This window comes from Calonectris borealis, chromosome 19, assembly GCF_964195595.1.
Source record: "Calonectris borealis chromosome 19, bCalBor7.hap1.2, whole genome shotgun sequence".
Classification (NCBI taxonomy): domain Eukaryota; kingdom Metazoa; phylum Chordata; class Aves; order Procellariiformes; family Procellariidae; genus Calonectris; species Calonectris borealis.
In genome coordinates this window covers 3,793,344-3,808,483 of record NC_134330.1, presented here as the reverse complement: position 1 = coordinate 3,808,483, position 15,140 = coordinate 3,793,344, and the positions used below count along the sequence as shown (strand labels likewise).

The 15,140-nt window shown below is 36.9% G+C and overlaps 1 protein-coding gene across 1 annotated transcript in view; it reads left to right on the top strand.

Annotated features, from left to right (window-relative positions):
• MED13 (mediator complex subunit 13) overlaps positions 1 to 15,140 on the top strand; it is a 58,615-nt gene that overhangs the window by 2,842 nt on the left and 40,633 nt on the right. The window contains exons 2-3 of the mRNA XM_075168433.1: positions 1,344 to 1,578; positions 11,317 to 11,485. Of these exons, the coding sequence (XP_075024534.1) occupies positions 1,344 to 1,578; positions 11,317 to 11,485 (404 nt within the window). The remainder of the gene's footprint in view (positions 1 to 1,343; positions 1,579 to 11,316; positions 11,486 to 15,140) is intronic.

Sequence of the window (15,140 nt, the reverse complement as noted above, 5' to 3'; positions counted from 1 at the left end):
TGTTGATTTTGGTAGATCCCAAAGTAAATTTGATTTAACTGGACTGTGATGCAGTTCTTGGTGGCTGTGCCGAGCTCTTGTATCTGCTTTTTAATGCAAATTAGCTAATGTTAGCTGACTGCTTGATATTTATTATCCTAGAGATTGTTATAAGTAAAAACCTGTGCCAAGCTGTTGTACTAATATTTTTTGGATGGAGGGAAATCTGGACAGCCTGAACGTGTCTGCAGCCTGCATCAGGCCTGCAGCTCCATATTAGTAGTGCATTTTTAAATCGTAAAGTCTAAAGTATCAACTGTTGCAGACTCCCTACCTTTCATCTAAATTGCTGCTTCTTCTGAAGGTAGGAAGGCTGCCATGTTAGGTTTAAATGTTGCAGTGATCTTTTGTGTGTTGTCATATTGGGAAGAAAAAAAATTAGTAACTTCTTAGCAAATGCCAGCCTACCTTGTTTTCCCTTTTCAAAGAGAACCCAGGGGCAATGCCTCCCCTACGTGCCTTAAGGAGACTGTCCTCATGTGAAAAAACTTAGTGCTAAAATTTGGTATGGGGTTGCATTGTAGATAATCCAGGAATTGTCTATTTCCCATTACATATAGTAGTAACTCTTCTACTTTATGAAGTCAAATGAATTTTTGCCTAGAAGGGGATTTAGTGGATCATAATCAATGTGGACACAAGTCTGATGTGTAATTTAATGATAAAAACAGGATTTAAATTCTTAAAATGTGGTGTGAGAAATGAAAAGTGTGATAGCTCTTAGTAAAATAAGTGTACTTGAGAGGCTTCCTGTGTGAGATGTAGAGAATTTTTTAACAATGGAGAAACTTGTGAAATTTTCCAAAGTAGTAGATGACTGGAAGAATGTATGCTTGAGTTAGATTTACTGTATTACCTATTTCCTTAGAGTAATCCTGGATTGAAAAGGTAGTGTATGCATAAGTAAGCAAAAAGAAAGATGTTCTTTGCTAAGGCAAGTGTTTAGTAGATTGGACAGTTGCAGTCTGCAAATAATTACATTATTCACTTGTCTTTCACTTTTTAAATTTTAAATCAAATCTGACTTTTCTCTCTGTAATCTTAAAGCTGCAGTGAAAATGAACACTCTTGCTTTGCTACAGTTATTAAAGGAGATTTTAAAGCAAGTTGCCTGATTATTTCCAGTTTATATTCTAAGGTACACAAAATTCAGAAGTATGGTTTCTGTTAAATTTTGTTGGATTAATCCTTCCTTTCTTCCTTCCACCTTCCTCTTCCTGTGCCATCATCTTGATATAGCAGGATGTTTCTGTTGGGGATGTGTCTACCCCAGTGTCTGACAGTTGTTCTTTTCCTTCCCTTAGGCTGATCTAACTGGGATTAAATGGAAGCGATATGTATGGCAGGGTCCAACATCTGCCCCAATTCTCTTTCCGGTCACGGAAGAGGACCCTATTTTGAGCAGTTTCAGTCGCTGTCTGAAGGCGGATGTACTCAGTGTTTGGCGCCGAGACCAGAGACCTGGACGCAGGGAGCTATGGATATTTTGGTGGGGTGATGACCCCAACTTTGCTGACCTTATTCATCATGATCTCTCAGGTAGGAGGAAATTAATACCTTCTTTTGGTCAGTGAAAGGATGCTGTTACTCAGGGCTGTCTTCTGCCAGCCCTTAGAAAATCTGTGCTAGATGAACTGTTGTCTATAGATAAGATAAATTTATTGCTACGCTCTAAACCTTTGAGTTTATGGTGGTAGTGGAAAGGGCTCTCGGAAAAGCCAAATTATTATGGCAGCACAGTGATCAAACAGCTACTGTCTGTGTTTAGGTGGTCTTGGACTGCTAGATTTTCAAGAAATAAGTTTTTGCTCCCCAGTTGTTTCTTTTGAAAAAAACAAGCCTATGAATTTTGGCAGCTTCTTCACAAGAAAGCTGTGCCTAAAGCTGTGCCTGTGATTCAGAAGTGATGTCTTAAACATGTTTTGATAAGATCCCTTTTGTTGGGCAATTAGAACTTTCCAATTCAAATAGTAAACCCCATTTTATTATGTAATAAGAATTGTAGAGATCTGGGCAACTCTTGAACTGTATGGAGTTACTTTGATTGGAAGTAAAATCATCGGTGAGAAGCCTTCAAAAGAAGGCATCTGAAACTAGCTTGCTGTTTTCGTGTAAGAATCTCTAAACCTTGTATTTTTATGATTTCTCTCGCCCCCTTTCCCAGTGCTCTGAACCTGTACCTGCTTTCAGACTTAGACTTTTGAAAGACTGACAATATTTGTATTTCTCAATAATGTTGTACTTCAAATTTGGCACCTTGTTTTGAAAACGTTTACTTGTTGATCTCAATTCCCAAAGTAGATGGCTTTCCAGTTGTGTATCAGTAAGGTGATGAAGTTAGGTTTTTAAACTATCTGTGTATGTCTAGTGGTGATACTACGCTAATTCTAGGGAAAAAACAAGTCATATCACTCCAGTTCCCTTTCAAATAATGTACAGTATTCAGATTACTGAAGTGTAAAATGAGACCAAGGTTTGGTGACCTGGTAACCAGAAATTGTTAATGCTGTCTGTGTTTGTGGATAAGCTGAAGAACAAATACGAGTTTGAAGTGCCACTGAGGAAGTTGACTTGAAACAATTTAATAGTGTGTGGAATTTTCATACAAAAATAATATGATCTGAAAAACAATTGATGCACTAAAATGGTGTTTATTTCTTTGAATAATTGACTTCAAAGATTGGGATGTTGCTCGTATTCTCGTCTGTCCTGGAACTAGAAACTTTGCATCTTAAATGGCACTTTATTGTAGGTTGCTTGATATTTTAGTGCATTTAAGGCTTCCTTCTTTTGCCCTATGAATAACCTCAGTCTTGACCTGCAGGGAACATCCTTTGTATGACTGAGATGTAACTTAGACTAAATGCTATTTTTGGCCTGGGCCTGCCCTGAGCAGAGACCAACACTTGTGCGAAAGTATCTATATAAATTTTGTATGCTGTTGCTGGTGGGATTAAATTGAGACAAATATGTTACGTTATTTTTTTTGAGTGGAAGATCAAATGAAAGTTAAACCATTTGGAGAGTGCATTTCTGTACTACCTGGACATCAAAATTACTTGTTTGAGCAATTTTCTTTGCGTTCTCTCTTGAATCTATCTACTAGTGATACAGTGTAGAAGTACCTTTTGAAAATAGTGTTGTTTTGTAGCTGAACTTTTAGATCGGTGTGTGTTTATGCTTTTACGGAATTACGCTTTTGCGCAGGTAGATAAGTATGTATCATCCTAGGTACTTAACTCTTAACCTCTCTTAGGGTATAAGGGAGAGATAGTAGGGGATTAGAGTCTCCCAGCCATGTCTTTGCAATTGTTTTGGGTATTTTCTTTGTTCAGGTCACCTGTGGATATCTGCGCTTCAGTAGAGCTATGCCACACGTCTTGCTGTTAGATATTTTTCTACGTAAATGCTTATCACTCATGAGACTGTTACCTCTGTCTATGGGTAGATGTATCTGACATCTTGGTGTTTGCAGGCATGTTTTTGTCTCCTTTTAATTAAAAGGAGACATTATAACCTCTTAGGCTGTTTTAGTCTGCTTGGCTCTTCTGACCAGAAGTTGATAAAGATATTAATCAGCTAGATTGTGGAGGAGATGGCTGAGGAGTGCCTGCACTTTTTCTCTTACCCATTACACAAAATCTTAATGTGAACCTCATACAAGAAAGAATTATGGCTGAACCCAAACAATGTTATCTGACCTTTGTCATAGACCTAATGGATTTTTTTTTTTATTGGTGGACAATTTCTCCTAGTAATTCACATTGCCCTGTTCTCCCAATGATTGCTTGTTACATTTTCAATGGGAAAGATAAATTACTTCCTAGCAGAGGCTTGTTACCTGCAAAATTGATTGGAAATTGTTTGCTGCTAAAGGTTAAGGTGCTGCCTCATTTAGAACTTTTCTACTCGGTAGGTGAAGAATTGTCCTGAAGAATGGGGCGAGGGAGGAAGAGAGGGGCTAAGAGCAGTCTGTTGCTGCTAGCATGTCCTTTATTGCCTATGGACAGACTTCTCTTGGGGAAGTGGGCCTTGAATGAGCTGTAGTTAGAAATATGCCAGGGCAATGTTAGTAATTTTTGATTTTGGCTTCCTTTGGTGTGAAACTATGCCTGTTAAGGAGAGGTCAGTATTTTGACAGTTTTTGACTTTTTTTGGTGATTTGTAGTTTCAACGAACAATGGACATTCAGTGTCTGGAACACATCTTGATTATCAACCCTCGGGGATTTGAAATATGGCAGCCTTCAAGAATCCTCGTCCCCTACAGAGTGCCTTCCCAAGATCACTCCAAGAGGGAACATACAGTTTTGTGGGCGTACATCTATGCATATCAGATTAAAAAAAAAAATTATATCTCCCTCTCTCTTCAGCCTGTACATTCTAGAAGTTCATTCTTTGCCCTGGAGATATGTTTGAATGCCTGCTACTGGCTATATCCGACTTCTATCAAGCCTTGGTAACTGTCTTGTTGATGGTCAGGGTTTGTTGTTGCCTGGGGGCATGTCAAAAGGAGACTTGTTCAGAGATGCTGATTGATCAGTAATATTGACTTCACTCAATCATTTTTGTTTTCCTTCTTTAGGAAGCTACTTACTGTATGTAATACCAAAAAAAACATAAGTCTGTTTCTACCCTGACATAGCTAGAGGCAGACGGAAGTTAGTGAAATGTCATTTTATCCTCTAACAACCTCAAAGGTTATGTTTTTGTTGTGACATTGAGGCTTGATTATAGTAATTCCTGCAACTCAAACTTTAAAGTAGGACATACCTTCAAATTTCAGAAGGCAATGGTCTCTCGCTGGTCTGATCATCAGTTATTTTATCAGATAGGTTCTTTCATGTTTTAAGTGGTTACCTATACTCTTGGATTTTTTTAAATTGGCAGTAGACGGTTTCAAACCTGAGAACAATTGGGTATGAATTATGTACAAGACATAGTCCCAAAGAAATGGTTACAATTTGATTAATGCTTGGATGGGGAATGCTTCTATATGCCTTTGACCTTCAAATTGCATCTTTTAAATGGTAAGCTACAAGATGCATCTTTTTTGTTCTGGTGTCTATTAAATCTTGTTAATTTACTTTAAAAATTAAAAGGCTTTCCTTGTACCGGTCATATATCAAGTTAACCAGTTTTTGTTTGCTGAACAGTCTTCCTCATGCTTCTGCAAGGGTAAATGTATAGAAGTAATGCTAGTCTTAGCTCCTTGCTGGGCTTGTAGGAGAGCTTTAAAGGAGGAAGGTCTGTATACTGATGCTTGTCTGTTGATACTGTATGGTAAAAACAGCAGCAGTCATGGCAGCAAAGACTTCTGTGTGTTGTGTAGTTCTCAATATATATGCATTATAGATCAAATCCTTGTCTCCAAACAAATCTGTGAATTGGTTGGTTTGTGCTGATGTCAGCACTGAGTGTCTCATTACTTTTAATACAATGGAAACCAGAGTGTGAGCCAGTTATACTGAGGGTTCTGCAAAAAAGCCTGCCAGTTGCAAGTAGTTGGCAAAGTGAGCTTTGAAAATAGTTCAGCTAGTGGCTTGCGTTTTTTTTTTTTTTAAATACCATTTGCTTCCTAAGACTACTTTACTGCTACAAAAAGAGGATGCTTTCTTAAAAATTTTGCACCTAATGTCAGTACAGTGAGCTTAAGCAACTTGTCTGTTGTGGATACCTATGTTCCCGTGTATGTGGACGTTCCTTACTGTGTAGTGCATTGAAGCTTTAGCATTTCTTCAGTCCTCCATGTTAAGAGATGTGTCCACTTAAGCAAAACTGCTGATAAGCATTATGCAAAAACTACTGAAGCAGTCTTTTTAAAACTTCTGTGATTTGGTGTGAGCACCAGCTCGAAGGTGATGTTTAGCTGTTTTCCCTCTTTTCTTTCCTCCTGAACCACATGCATGTGAAATACCTGTGGAGTAAGGTGAAAAATACTTTGTCACAGTACATTTGCATCATATTATGTTGGTTATACGTACAATGTCATGTGGATAATATAGCTGTATAAATACGAGCAATGACTAAGGGTAAGATTTAATAATATAAGTAAAATATATCTGCATATGAAATTACTTAAAGACAGTGTGGAGGAGGATATTGGAACGTTTAGCTAGAAAGTTTTTCAGCTTTTCTTTTCTTGTGGCCATGCAGACCAGACCAGCCAAACTTACACCCAAGAAATAGTGAAGGAAAGCTGTTACCTTGTTATCCTTATAAACAGGCATAGCTACACACTTGCAAAAAGGTCATACTTTCATATTTTTAATACTTAGAAAAATATTCTGCTGCATAGAGAAAGCATAAAACCTGTATATGTGATGCTGGTAAAGGACTAGCACAACAAAAACTAACTTGCATTGGTGCTGAATATTTTGAGTATGGTATTTTTGGACAGTAGTCATGTTTGGCTTGCTTCTCAGTTGATAAAATTTTCCAACTATTTTGGATATCTGGAGTGTTGTATCTAGACTCTTTTCAGTGAATGTAGATAACAGATAAAACACTGCTAGAAACTAACTTAAGTTGTCTTACTTGGATTCTTAAGTTGGTATTTTTGAATTGTAGTCCCTTTTTTCACACAAAATCTGTTGCTTCTCACTTACTTTATAAGGGATATAGGTCCTCAAAATTATTTTTCAGTAGGTTAACTGGGTAATTCTTGCTTTGAGCAATTTTATTTAATGTTAAAGTATTTGAATTTAAAAATCTGTTTTTTAAATAGAAAACTTTACTTGAAGTGTTTCTGTCATATTATTATAATACTGCATACAGCAGCAATTTTACACTACTTTGCTTATTATACTTCCCTTGTAATCTGAAGCTTATATAGGGAGTTTGATTGTATAAATCAGTTTTGCATCAGTCTATTTCTATAACTGGCATGCTGTCAAATGATGACAGAAAGGAAGCCTATGAAGGTAAGTAATGCTTCTAAAAGATGCATCTTGGTCATGATACCAAGGAATAGATTTTTCCTCTGTGTAATTGAAGTAATTGGGGGAGAACTGTAGTCCAAAGTGGAGGCTTGACTGTGGTTTGTTTCTTTGCATAGTTTGTTTTAGAGGGTCACTGAGCATTAGGAAGATATTTGTAATGGTATAGTAAACATATTCAGCCTTTTCAAGAGTTGATGCTTACTGGTGTTTTGCTGATGTGTCCAGCTATATGTTAAAAGGAAGAAGGGGGAAAGTCCACATTCTTCAAAAGTCTATTGAAAATGTCATTTTTAATACTGTATATTTATCTGTTGCAGTACAACTCAAGAAATTCAAAATCGGTATTCTTGCAAAAAGCATAACATTAAGCAAAGGTCTGTGTATTTGTTAGCAATCTTTGATTAATAAATTTAAATAATTTATAATAACTTATGACAATAATAATCAGTAAAAATGAACTTTACTGTTTCAGGTGAACTGTATGAAGAATGTAAAGTAGAACATAAAAGTACTGAAAGCAAATAGCCTCCTACAACTGTGTAATTAAAATTGGACGGTGGTAGTATCAAGGAGGTGTTAACTGATAAAAGTTTGCTATTTCTATGTAGGATGAAAATTGCTTTTTCCTGGACATTGTTTCCATTAATTCTTCATTTCCTGATAATTTTTAGCTTTGTTTAAGGGAAAGTCTTTGCTTAATATGTAGTGTAAAGAGGAAGGGAACAAAATTAGTTATTGTGGGATGATACATATAATTATTTGTCTAATGGATTGGAATAAAAGTATGTCACAGAGGAGTTGAGTGGTTTGGACAGCTAAGAGGACTAATCAAAACCAAAATATTTGTAACCCTCAGGTTGCCAGAGCACTTTTGTGGATAACACTTGTCTGAAGTGAAATTGCGGCTTAACACCTTCTTAAAATGAGTCAGCAATTTATTTTGGTTTATTATCACTATCAGATCGAACATTTGAAGTTATTGTGTTTAAGAAAGATTAGAAGGCAAAAGTGCCTCTTCTCTTCCTCTCTCTTTAGAAATGGTTTACTTTGTACAATTTCTGTTAAGTAGGAGGATTTTTCTCGTGTTGAGAAACAACAATTTGAATGAAGAAGAAAAATAGCTGGGAGATGTGAGCAGATGTCATATTTCTCTCCTTCCATCCGCCACTCTAAAAAAGGGGGGAGGGGGGGAATGACTAAATAGACTTCAAAAAGACACAGAACACTTACTGCTATTTTTTTGCATGAATTTGAATAATGTTCTGAAATGAGGGTATCTTTAACTGTCATCTTATTTAACCTTCCCTTTCTATAGCAAGATGCATTTCAGTTTGAACAGGTGGTCTTATTTTGGGTACCAGACGTTCTTCCTGATTGGTAGGCATGCTTACAGCATGCTGTCTTTTTAAATATTAGAGTTTTAACTGTAATTTCCATCTAATGCCTTACACTTTCCCCATATAATATGCTGATCTAAGAGGTCTCTATTTCAGCAATAAACCAAGACAGCTAGGAGAGCTGTTAAGAATTACAAACTTACGGCAAGTCCTTGCATGTAAACTTTTGTTCATAACTTGGTTGTCAGCACAACTATTAATGTTACATGAAATACCTAGCACTTTGTAGTGTCTTCAGGAAATCAAAACCTCTCCTTTGTGTCCATAGTATGATCATCAAAATACAGGCTTTGAATTACACTTCAGTATCTTTGCGATTTCAGCATTTTTCTTCTCACTGATACACTAATATGTCAAAACAAAATTAGGCATAAAGGCTGGAAATAGCTCTTTCCATTTCCTCTTATAATAGGTAATTGATGCAGGGGATGTTCTTAGAATGATTTTTTTTTTTTTTTTTTTTAAAATTACGAGAGCCATATAGAAACCAACTATTTAACCTTTGAAATGGTGTGGCGTTTATTGTGCAGTTAAAGTCCAATATCATTAAGCTTTGTAGTTAATGTTTGCTCTATTGAGCTGCTTGTTTGCCACCAGTTGAGCAGTATGTGCTGAACAGCAGAGCTGCTGGTAGGATAGAGCTGCTCATTTGTGTACGTCCACAAATCTCTGAGCTGGGGAGAAATATGTCCTCTTGGCACAAACATTTTATACCCTTTGACTTTGGACCTTCGTTGCGTTTTGTTACAGACTTCTTACACGATGTTTCTTTAGTTGACTTACTGTATTATCTTTTAGCTTTATGGTTTTTAAAAACAAGTTTTTGCTGAACTTCAAAGTTGGAATAGGGTGATGGGGTGGGAAACTCATGGTGGTGTCTCTTATTTAGGAGGTGCGGTTCCTTGCTTTTCCTTGTCTTTACCGGAAAATTATTTCATGTAATGATTCATCTGTAATGGTGTCCACCTCTTCATTTATAAATTATGGGGCAGGTCTGTTTACTCTTTTTCTGTCCCTCAGAGAAGGATACTGGGAGTAATTTTCTTTAACTCACAATACTGATCTTGAGTGGAAATGTACTTTCATTTGTGTGGAATCTAACAATATACAAATATGGCCACCACCTTCTGGTTGCAATAGTATCTTGAAATTCTTTTCTCTGTCATCTTGGTCTTAAAGATTGTTTATTGTAATAATCTGTAAGTTTTTTTCCCTAAATAAAACTCTTAGGTGTCTGGTTTTCTACATGCTCTCTAATTTAAGAATATTGAGACTTTAGTTAATACTATTGCAACCTTTTAAGCTTGTAAGTGGCTTCCAGATAAAGGTGAAGGGGCTTATTTTAAAGGGGGATTTAAAATGCAAGGACTTGGCTGTATTACTGAGGTTTTCTGTCCATTGAGCAAACCGGTGGAAAGCTATTCGAACCAAAATCCTCTGTGAAGGAGAGGTGAACAGACAGGTCGCCATTGTAAGGTCCTGTTGTAAAGAACTAAACCTGAACCCAAGCCTTGCTTCTTGGAGGTGTGCAGAGAAGGCATGAGGGGCAATGAATGTGAGATACTAGCAACCTGTTCTAACTTTGAACTCTGAGTGGGGGTTGGAGCGGATGACCTCCACAGGTCCCTTTCAACCTAAATTATTCCATGAGTATCCAGAGACTGAAGTAAAAATATGTCTCCTTATCTATGTCAGACAATCTTCTAGTCTGCTGCTACCTGGAGTATAAAAGCAATGGCATTATAAGAATAACTATGCTAGGTTAGTCCAAGGAGACCAGTAGCAGATCCTTAGAGATATATGTAAAACATGATATACAAGGCATTATAGCCATAAAGATAAGACCTGATTGCCAGTAATTTAAGGACAGGATCTCGAGTTTTCTTATATTATCCTCCATATTAGTGTGTTGCTGCGAATGAACAATATCACATATATTCTGAGAGATACTACAGGAACTTTCAAGTGTCCCTCATTTTATTTGTGTAATGTAATTGTAATGCCATTGTAATTCTTTGGAGCAGCGCGTATACTTCTAGGGCCCGTAAACTATGTTCAAACACTGGTTATGCGCCAGAGTGGTTGAAGAGATTATGGCTTCTTGTAATGAATCTTGCTTTCCAATTTGGCAAATCAACTTGACTTGTGTAAGTTGGATTCCAAACTGTGTTTGATTTGTAGGGCACGTAAGATCTCAGTGTTTCGTTTCAGAATCCTATCAGTATGAACTGGGCTTTGTCTTTCTGCTTGCTGTTTTCCTCTTCTGTTCTGTGTGTAGATCAGAAAGGAGGACTAGCCTGCTTAAATATCTTTCTTTTTTATTTTGAATTAAAAAGAAAATATGCAGTTGTGAGAGTCTTCTGAGGAGAATCACATTGCTCTTACCAGTTTTCTGAATCTGGGTATTTTTTTTTTCCCCCTCCTCTAGCAAATTGATGAACATTGAGGGTCAGTTGATCAATGATATGTGTGCCCAGCTTTCCTCAGTAGCTGAAGACACTAGGATATATTAAAAGTTTGGCTTTGGGCAATTTATTTTTAAGCATAATTGTCAGCTAACTCTTCAGGATAAGTAATTCAGACTACCCAAAACATGAACCACCTTGCAGACAGACCAGTATACAGTGATCTTGCAGGCTGAAATATATAAGGTACTGGTGCTAGTTGTTTCCTTTTCTGTACAAATAGCTGTTGAATCTTTTTTTTTTTCTTGTGGGAGAGGAGATATTTTTATAGCTGGTTACCTTTAGTGGTTATACTATTATAATGTGAGTAAAGTTATTATCTGAATGTTACAGGCTTTTTTTGGTTGCATGTTATATTAAAAGCTGTTATACTGTGAATGTCTAAAAAAGTGGGAGAGAAAAGGATATTGTGATATGTGCATGAAATCGTAGGATGGAATTCAATGCTAATTTATTTTTTCCCTTTGCTTTATAGAAGAGGAAGATGGTGTTTGGGAGAATGGACTTTCTTATGAATGTCGCACTCTACTTTTCAAAGCCGTTCACAACCTGTTGGAGAGGTGTTTAATGAATCGGAATTTTGTACGCATTGGGAAATGGTTTGTGAAGCCTTATGAGAAAGATGAAAAACCTATAAACAAAAGGTAGGATGTTTTATTTTGCTTTGTTAAAGAAGTTGTAGGGTTTATTTAACCTTCATGCTAGAGGAAACATTTAATTAAGAGCATTCCATTTATCGTTTATTTGGGAACCTGATTTCTGCTCTTTCTTGTTTTTCTGCCTTTTTGGAGTTCTTCAAAACTTCCTTATGACAAAAGGAAATAATACTAAAGGTGATAGGCAGTCTCTTCTTTACTGGTACTCATATACGGACCATGGATAATAGGGATGTTGGAAAAGAATTCTTCTAGAAACGAAGAAAAGGATACTTGTGTGAAAAGATACCTGCTCTGGACTTGCCAGTATAGTGACTGGGACTAATTCTGAATGTAAATACTAAGAAAGACTCATTCTTTGAGCAAGTGGGATCTAGAGAGCTATTTACAGGCACCACATGGGGTTTGGATAAATTGCATCTTATGGGAGATGCTGAGAAGAGAGTTTGAAATGTCAGCTCCTGGTCAGAAAGAAGGTTATATCTGGGAACACCAGTGTTAAAAGAATACATGTGGCCTCCACATTGAGGGGGAGGAGAGCGAGAAGAGAATTTTTGATCTAAATTGGAAGGACTTCTTCTCATGGTTCTAACGTGGTTTGACACGGTCTATGTTGCCTAGCAATAAATAATGAAATGAATAAAAACTAGGTTAGCTGGAACAAGTTTAATCGCTGTTCCCAAATCAGCTTTTAAAATCCAAAGTAATTTAAAGCTTAGACGATGGATTTTTTTGTGTGATGGTTTTTTTGTGTGTGTGTGTGTGCATGTGTATATGTATGTGTTAAATCTTGCATGCAGGAAATTTTGAGATCAGTGGCTTTGCTTTTTGGGTGTGGAGTTGGCCATTGTTGGCATCTTCTGCAATAAATTTAAACTTGAAAGAAAATTAGAGCTGTTTTGGAGCAAAAGAAGCAGAAGCACATGTTTGTGTATGTTTCTTTAGTAGTTGTGAACTGCTGCTTTTAATTTATGTATAAACTTGTCCTTTAGTTCTAGGCATCTCTTTCTGCACACTGGTCAGGGCAAATGTTTCCTCTCTGGGGTGTCCTTGTCCATCCATTTCTTCTGTGTGTTGTTGCTATAAATCAATAGTAAAGAGTTTACTTTTAACTATTTAGGCCAATATTGTCTTGGCACAGTCTGGGCTTTCCTCATTTGAGGAACTGGTTTTCCAAATTGCCATTTGAAACTAGCATTAGTTATGTCATGGCATCTCTTACAGTAATTCTATAAAACTCTCTACAGCAGCTGGAAAAGCTGATGAAAGCTTTTAAAATAAAATAGCAGTGCTTGTTTAATTTGGAGACTCTGATTCTTTTTCTAAGAAGGTCAGAAGGTCAGCATGCTTGATGAAAATAACTGAAGGAATTTTGTGCTTACCCACACAACAACTTCATCACAAGTAGTCCAGAACTACTGGAAAAATATGTAGAAAGATGTACACAGATCTGTGTAAAACAATTTCTCTGTAGAGAAATCTCAATGTTTCATACCAGCTATCTCAATACCATGTAATATTCTGAGTACTGGGTTTTATGAAATGAAGTGAGGGGAATGGTTAACAGATGCGCATACTCTTGGCGTATTTGGCTCGTCCCTTCTAGGAATATCTGTAATTTGGATAATCTATACTCTCTGGAAAGTTAAGCTGCTCGGAGGTATTAGTTCAGGCCTCTGCTGCTCCCAGCAACTTCCTGTGGGAGAAACCCCAATGATTGAAATAGGTGCTTTGTGTTACCACTTCTGTAGCTAGAAGGTATGTCACTCTGTGATTGAGGAGGAAAAGTCAAGTGGAATGGTTTGAGTGGATTTTGGTCTCTTGTATAAATTGGAATACTCTTCTGGTCAAAAGGGACATTTCTCTCTTGTCAAATATTAAGCATGACACTGCAGCAAAGCATGAGGTCCTAACTCAACGTAGAAGGACTTGCAGCCTGCCTAGAAAATGCTTTGAATGTTGCACCCAGGGTGCTAATATGTTTCTTACTAGACAACTGGTATTAAGGTTTAGTTTTTCTTTGTTCTAGACAACTGTTGCATATTTTTCCTTCCTCAGGATCCATTTAATCAGCAAGACCTATACTAAGTTTATCTTTTTTTGTAGGTGTGGCTGACTTAATTAAAAACCAAAACAAACCACCACCAAACAAACCCCTCTCCAAAGCCATTCTTCTCTTCATGATTATGGATGCACATATCTTAGGAATCAGAACAGTTTTGAAGCTATATTTTTGTCTTTTGGGCACTTTCACCATCTTTCAAGTAACAGGAATAGTGATATTCATAATGCTAATCTCAAAAGCGTATCATACTAGCTTCTTGATGTAGGAATAACAGTGTCTTTTTCAGAAGACTTTCTGTTTCTTCCTCTGTTAGAAATATATCTCTCTATATATCTCCAAAAAGGAGTGCTTTTCCTATGTAGAAGTGGCCACAGATGAATGTGGCAGGTATTGCATCTGTCATGGGGAATAAAGCCTCTTCTGTTCAGGAAGGTTGTAATTGCTTCTCTATATTGCTTGTGTGGATTAAATGTATATCTCCTTCTAAAGGAAGAAAAAAGTTACCTGTGATGGTGTTGGTATATTTTTATTCGTCCTTTCCTTCTTAGAAAACATTGAATAGTGGGAGAAGTACAGGAAGAAACTGCGTGTACCCAAAAATAGGAAAGTTTTGCCCCACTCTGGTATTCCTGCATGAGTGTTGTCTTGCTTCATTTCAGACTTTGTTGCTGTTATCTTTAGCGCCTACTTCCATCCCATATTGTTATGTATGCTTTGCTTTATTTGCGGCTGTTCTTTGCATTAACGTTCAGAAACCCTGAGATAGAATTCATGTGCCTCTATAATTTAAAGGCATTTAGTATACTGAGGATATGAAGTCTGCTACCAGTCTGCTTCAGATCATAGTTTATACTACTCTGCGCTTTGGGGCTTGGCTGGCCACTATATAGACTTGTTCTCTGTGTACTATAACTACAGATTTCAATAAGGTTGGTTGTTCTTGCTGGCAATCTTTAGTTTCAAAGACTTTGATTAGAGACTTTTTGAGTAGTCAATGCTCTTGATGATGGAGGTAACATCTTAACGTGGTTTCTGGAGCTATGGTTGAGCAATGTGCAGGACTTCAGTCCCACTTTTTCACTTTCTTTCTCTTTGAAGGATGCACGGATAGAGCTATTTCTTTCATTTGAAGCTGATCCCATCTGTTTTTTTCTGAGTTCTGTTTGAAAGCATGTGGTTCCAGAATATGTGAGATTTTCTGTTATCTGGTCTTGCAACAAAAAAAGTCAGTCGTGTTGCACTTTTTGTATGTATGTGGTAGTGCAACAGACGTAAGGCTGTGATTTCTAATAGGTGTTTGGCTGTGATGACAGATCCTCAGGCAGCCATGGCTTCCTGTCTGTTGCTCTGTTACTTTTCCTCCTTGTATAAGGTTATATTAAAAAAAAAAAGTTGATTTCATGAGTGCGTTGCATACATTTTAATTTTAAGAGAACAGTTCTTAATGTTCATAAACTGATGCCACTGTGGCATGTGAATAGGTGACCAAGAAAATAAGAATTAGATGGTTTTAAGTGTTCACTGTTTAATGACGTTTAATGATGTGACTCCTAAAACAAACAAACAAACTTATTAAAC